This window comes from Gastrolobium bilobum, unplaced genomic scaffold (assembly GCF_033153095.1).
Source record: "Gastrolobium bilobum isolate Gb01-03AN ecotype WA unplaced genomic scaffold, APGP_CSIRO_Gbil_v1 utg7116, whole genome shotgun sequence".
Taxonomy (NCBI): domain Eukaryota; kingdom Viridiplantae; phylum Streptophyta; class Magnoliopsida; order Fabales; family Fabaceae; genus Gastrolobium; species Gastrolobium bilobum.
Window position 1 is genome coordinate 333,394 of NW_026897985.1, and position 7,374 is coordinate 340,767.

At 34.6% G+C, this 7,374-nt stretch overlaps 1 protein-coding gene across 1 annotated transcript; it reads right to left on the bottom strand.

Moving 5' to 3' along the window:
- Positions 1 to 4,394: 4,394 nt before the first annotated feature.
- Positions 4,395 to 4,850, bottom strand: LOC133311943 (auxin-responsive protein SAUR78-like). Its single transcript, XM_061513074.1, has one exon. The coding sequence runs from the start codon at positions 4,828 to 4,830 to the stop codon at positions 4,456 to 4,458; it is 375 nt and encodes a 124-aa protein (XP_061369058.1). The 5' UTR covers positions 4,831 to 4,850; the 3' UTR covers positions 4,395 to 4,455.
- Positions 4,851 to 7,374: the final 2,524 nt, after the last annotated feature.

Consider the following 7,374-nt stretch of genomic DNA (forward strand, 5'->3'; position numbering starts at 1 on the left):
TTGTTGTCCAAACCAACAATTGACCCACACAAAACGGAAGCTGAGAATTTAGGTCTTGTTGACTTATATTTATGAATAAATAAATTGTTATATTTCTTAATAGCAAATCCTAATAGTGTCATATTTATTTAGCTTTTGAAATATATTCAGATTCGCCATTTAGGAATGAGAAAACTAATATGCCAAAAGGTTTAAGGTGGTCACGAAGTATACTTAATTATTTGTTCTCTAATTTGATATTTATTTAGCTTAGCGAGTTCCAATTAATATATTGCATACACGTTTATTAAAAGAAGAAAAAGGTTACAATAACATAATATGACTTGAATTTTTTTGGTTGGGACATATTCTAAATTTCATAACTAGAGTTTTTTTTTTTTTTTTTAGTGTACTGTATAATAGACTTTTCTTTCTTTTTTGGAAAAAAAAAATAAACATAGAAGTTTAGAGGAAAGGAGAAGTTGTCACGTTATGATATTTTTTTTTTTTTTTTGTGAAAACTGATCATAATTATTTCTTTGAGAGGAATCAGAACTCCCGATATCTCTACAGGTTCGACTTTTTGAGCCGCCTATAGGACTAATTCAGAGTTCGAGTGCGAGTCCAAGAATTACGGTACTTATGCCCCTCCCCAGATGGTGTTGGTGGGATTCGAACCGAGATCCACTCCCACCACTCAGTGCTCATGCTACCAACTGAGCCACCACACTTAGGTCACGACGTTATGACATTTAGAATATATATATGTTGTGATAGATTAGAATACGTATACATGACTTTACAATAAAGATCCACCATTTAATACTATACCAATTTATTCAACTCTGATTAGCGCAATAAACTTGGGCTTGAGATGGAGAGAATGTCAACCTCATCGCACATTTATTAATTTTGAAACTTTTTCATTCGTATTCTTTAGTAAATCTTAATTTCTTACCATATTTTCTTTTATATTTTCCCTGTTTTCTCATTCCTAAGAAACCATGTGATTGATGAATAAGTTTATGGAGATTTATATTCAAAATTAAATTAAGAAAATTCCCTAGTACAAAACTAAATATAATATATATCTTCTATTTATCTATATAATTAACAGGATTAATTCCTCATGTTTGCAATTTTGTTCAATTTTTTTTTTGTTCTAAAGCTTTGTAATTATAATGAACTCTTCTTATTGCTTATTTTTACTTCATGACTAAAAATAAAAAATGCAGTACATGCCCGTCAATACGCTAATTAAACAAATGTTTCTTTCACTCAAAAAATTTAAAAAAAAAAAAAAGAGCGTACGTTTCTAACTGTGTTGACTCAAATTGTAAATATTTTTCAATTGTATAGTGAATTTTACACGATAACTTTAAAAATGACATAAAATCAGTATAAAGAAACTCATTTTGATGAAAATATGTAAAAAAATAAAAATAAAAATACACCCACACATATATAACATATATAGCGTAACTTAAAAAACTAACTTATATAATAATGAAATTAAAAAGTAAACTTGTTTCCATCTCTTTTTTCTCTTGTCTCCCTACTCTTTGTTTTCCTCTTATTTAAACGTTCATCTTCCTTCTTCTTTTTTATTTCTTCTTTTTTTTTTTTTAGTATTCTAATGATGGAAGGTGGGAGTGGTTTTTTCTAACTTTTGAAGATAAAGTATTGCTGACAGGCTGCTAAATTCTTCCATGTTCAAATTTCAAATCCATACATTCAAAAGAAACAAAGACTATGTCATGTTGTTGTACATCATAACGTAACTTTTGAAATAAACTCTATTTTTGTTTAGATTTCAAAAATTACACTATATATTATTTATAGTACATAATATATTGTAGATAATTTTTCTGCACTAACTGCAGAAAAGTTAAACCTATATATATATAAAATAAAAGGCAAAATTTAGACCAGCAAAATATCCGGGTTCCAATTATTTGCATTCCCATCTCCATAATTTCTTACACACCCTCTCTTATCTAAATTTCGATTGTTTATTGGATAGGGTATAACACTACACCACTATTGTGGTAAGGGAGTAATTCAGCACCGCCATTATAGTAGGTTGGCAACGCGTTGCAAACTCGTAGACAGATAACATGTTCTCGTGCGTGTTATTGTACAAATTTCGTGTCATCTACTTCCAAAATCTAAAGTCCTCAATCAGTTTAACAAAAAGCTTTGTTCTATTTTTTTATGGGTTCTTTCCAATACTCACCAACAAAGACCGCATAAGGCGTGTGAGTATATATTGGGGGAAAACAAAGGCATCTCTAACTAACTAATCATTAGTATAAAAAAATTTATTCGTTTCTCTGGCAGATAGTGTATATATCTACCCTGAAGGCATTTAACAATATTTTAGACTCAGTATAATAATAATCTCAACAACTTTTCAGATGCAGAAGCATTGCTTTCTGGTGCCTGCCTTCTTAAAACCTGTTGACTTCACTGCTGTCTCTGAATATGGGCTTTTTATGTAACGACCTCTGGCTACAGCTTCCTAGCTTTAAGGTTTTTCTTTATAATATTTTTGTCAATACTTTATGTGGTTTTAATTGGATGAATCTGAATCTTCAGTGGGAACCCCTTATGGTTTCAGAGTAGTAGCTAGTAATTAATCTTTTTTAAGAGTGATAAAAGGGAGCCCAAATTGGAGAGATTATCATCGCCGTATCAATGAGCCTGAGCAGTAACCCAAAATAAGGGATGTCTAATACCACGTCTCATCCAAAAAATCAAGGTATTTGATTTATAAGTCATTTTCACTTATATGTATCATACTTAGCTTATTTCTTCTTATGCGAGATTTTTTTTATCAATCACACTTGAATTTTCAACAGATATAAATACAAATATATTCAATATGAACACTACTTACTTATTTTACGAGTCTAACATGACATAACACAAATAACAATTAATATCAAAGTGTGTCACTTATTTTACTATACATGTCGACATAACACGAATAACTTGAAACAGAATTAACGCATGTGAGTGTCGTATTTGCTGGTTAGCACGCAATAGCATACAAATTTTTCCAAGTTAAATTTTACCAACACCAATGCGACACATTTAAAAATCAGTCAACTCAAACACAAATTTCTAGTGTTGTATTCATATCATATGAAGGACTCGTTTTCGAAATAGCTAGCCCTTTTTGATTTAAGGGTAAATTTGTAGTATCTTGAAACTTGAGAATAACAAATTTGTATAGTAGTTTTTTTATGATAGTAGCTTTTATTAATTATTTTTTGGGAAAAAAGACTATCATTGACACAGATCGTGTCATTTTAGATAATTTACACAGAGTATGACCAGTGTAAATCTGAAAAGCTTTTTTTTTTCTCTCCTCAGTCACATCACTGACGTGTAAAGTGACAAAAATACAACTTTTCAGAATTACACAAAGTATGACCGGTCATATTCTGTGTAAGTCACTAAAAGGACACAAGTTGTGTCCTTTTGAATGACACATACTAAACCCTATTTTTTTTTTTTAAAAAAAAAAAAAACTTGTCAATTGTTTACCTTTTTGTTTTTAGTGAAATGAATTGTTTACCTTTACTTTTAAGTTTTAATAGATACAAAACATACTTGAAAAGGAAAGAAAAAAAGAGTAAATCTATTGGATCGACAAGTATAATGAAGAATCTTTGTGATAGTTGTATTGGTCTAATGGGACATTCTCAGGCCGTGAGTGAGAGTAAGTAGACTCCACGGCAACATCATACCAGCATCTCGGTAGAAAATATGTGATGTTTCTGTCTGTACTTTGCTCAAAGCGCATGTTACCTTATCTCTAATAACTGTAGATGATATAACAGGTGAGTATGCTGAGACAATGTGTTGTGTCATGCAACTCAACCCCATTCGGGGGCCAATCAATCAATGTCTGGAGACTATTGGCATCTACTTTGTTCATCCGGTGAAGGGTACCATGTAGCAACCATGTCAACTTCCGTTTTTTCACTTAGTAAAATGAGGCCCTTCGGAGCTAGCACATTTTATGCAACGGCAGTAGATATTCTCTCGGCGAAAAAGGAGAAAAAAGATATGGGAGAAAATAAGTATAAATATTTTATCTTTTTTATATTTGGTAAAAGATGTTCCGAGTATTGGGTATTCCGCCCTGAAGATATTATCCATGAAAACAAATCTCTCAGCCATTCTATTAATACTCTTTTGTTATAAAAGTTGTACCAAGATTTTCATAATTCTCAATAGTGAATTGAAACATAAGAATGAAAACAAAAGAAAGAGGGAATGCACACATTGACCAATCACTGTTCTCTGATTAATCTTTTTATTTATGAATTTATGACTACTAATACTAAATTACAGCACTAATAGGGATCACGCATGATGTATACATATAATTAAGGGGAGATTTTTATTACTAATTTACTATTATTATTATTCATATGCATGCTCGTCTGTTTCTGAGATATAGCATTAACAAGCGTAGAATTCGACGAGTTCATCCAGCGACTCTGGTTGTGGATCAGCATTCTCGAGCATCCAAAGCAGGTGCTCGAACAGCACAACCTCGCATGCCACGTTGATGGTGTCCACGTCATCCTCGTTCTCCTCGGACCTGTCCACCAGTTCCCGGAATAGCGGGTTTCCGACAACCTCGGAGCTCACGAGGTAGCGCCGCCTTGTCTTTCCGACGTACACAGGGCGGAGCTCCGGTCCCGAATCGGAGGAGGACTCGTCATTCGCGACGGCGCTGATGCTGGCGCGGCTCTGCTTGTTGTTGTTGTTGCTGAATGAGTTCCATTTCTTGAGGACTGACTTGAGCTTTGTTAGTTTTCCACCTTTGGCCATGTTGGGTGGCTTCTGAGCTTGAAGGACCAAAGAGGCTTAGGATATGGCTATGTGAGAAAGTTAAGGGAAGGTTCGTTTAGTATTAAAGGGGAGGGGCAGGGGTGAAATTGTCAAAACACATTTAATTAAGAAAAAGAAAGTGGCCAAAACAAAAGCTGTGCCCTTTTGGTGTTTGGATTTTGCTTCGTGTGAATTGTGAGCCGTTGTTTGCACCCTCTTCTTTGTCTACTTCTCAATACTTTTTTTTTAGGTGTCTTTCGGCCTGGCTAGGAAGTTCTTTTCTTTAATAAATTGTATGACAATTTTTTATGTACTAGAATAGGAATTTGAAGGCGAAACCAAATTTTACAAGAAGTAACACCAATTGTGAAGATATAATTGATAACCTTTTTTATCCAGATAATTTCTTTTAAAATTTCAAATATAAAATGAGTTCCTCTATTTTATCTTCTTCTTTTTTTGGTAAACTCCTCTATTTTATCTTCTTCTTCTTTTTTGGGTAAACGTCTATTTTATCTTTAATGTGTCGTTTGAATGATGAAATTAGATTTAGAAGTAATTTTTTGTATTATAGTTATCTTGTTTGGTGTATAAATTAAAATGACATATGTCAATTCTAAATGCAAGTCAGTGCAATCAATTTTTATTTGAAATTATAAAAATTATAATTTTTTTTTGGTACATAAAAATTATAATTTCAACTATATAAGACAAAAGCTAAAATTTTGTATTTTATTATTGGCTATTCATATTGTTTACATACTTCAGAAATCACACCTTATCAATCATTATCACCAACAACCATTGTCGCGGACACTGCTACGGTTAGCGTTTTCCATCTCCAGTACCTATCGACTACCATTCATCATGGTTGGAACCTGGAATCTTCCAATTACTTCACCACTGGCATCCATCAATAGAAATCAAATTATTTATTTATCTTACATGCATATAAAAATTTTAATTTTAATTTTTTTGGTACAAAAACTAGCATTTTAATTAAAATTTTATAATTCAAACGGAGCCTAATATTTATTTCTAATTTTTTAAAAATATTTGACTTAATTTTAACGAAAAATACAAAAAAATTCATCTTATTAACTTGAATAATTAACGCACGTTACTTTTAATGAGCTTTTTCAAAATAAAAAATAAAAAATTACACACTTTACAAAATTTAAGTCGACTTTTGTTCACTTTTGAAATTCAAAATCATGAAGATTAGCTCTCCATTTTATAATTTAAGAAAGTAAACATATTTTAATTATACCCATGCATGCATATCTCTTCTAATTTGTTGTAAAGAGAAAAATTACTTGCACCAACCAATTAAGTAGGATGCGCATCACAACCTTCCCAGAATCAATTCTTTTTTAATTTTTATTCTCGAGAGTAGAATTTGATAGAAAACTTGTTTGATAAAATCGGTTTATTTTTTTGTTCCCGGGATGAACCGGTTTAATTTTTGTACTGGGGAATAGAAAAAAAAATTAAAAAAATTCTGTTTTTTTGTTCCCGGGCACAAAATGAGAAAGACTTATCTCTCTCAATTACTCTCTACCGCTACCATCATCACCACCGCCCCCACCATCCTAACATGACCACCGCCACCATCGTCGTACCACCACCACCACCGTCACCACCATTATTACTACCACCATCACCAACCACCACCACCGTCATCATCGTAGTCACTGCCATCACTACCACCACCATCATTTTAGCCACTGTCATCACTATCACCATCACCACCACGCCATCGCTACTACTGCCATCGCCGCCGCCGCCACCACCACCACCATGTCATCATCATGGTCGCAGCCACTGCTGTCACCACCACCGTCACTACCATTATCATGCCACTGCCACCACTACACCACCCCCACCGCCACCATCATGTCATTATCATCACCATCGTCGCATCCACTGTTGTCATCACCACCACCACTACAGTCGTCGCCGCCACAACTATGCCACCATTACCACCATTGCCGCTGCCACCACTACCATTATCACGTCATTGTCATCGCCACCACCATGTCATCACCATCACCACCACTACTGTCACCACCATCGCCACCATTGTCACCACCATCGATGCGACCACTATTGTCACCACCACCATCACCATCACCAATACCACCATTACTGTCACCACCATTATCATCACCATCACCATCACCATCGCCGCAACCACTACCGTCACCACCACCACCATGCCACCATTACCAACACCACCATCGTCATCATTACCACCACCGTCGCCGCCACCACTACCACCACTGCTACCATGCCATCACCACCATCAACACTATTGCCACTGTCGTCGCCACCACCATTACTACCACCATCGCTGCAGCACCACCACCATTATGCCATCACCATCACCGCCACCGCCACCACGATGCCACTACTAGACCACCGTCGCCGCCGCCGCTGCCACCACCACCACAACATATGAAAAGGAAAGTGATGATCCAAAAAAAAATTATGCTTAATAGGAATATCTTTGATTCTATTATTTGTTGTGTTATCAAACGCCAT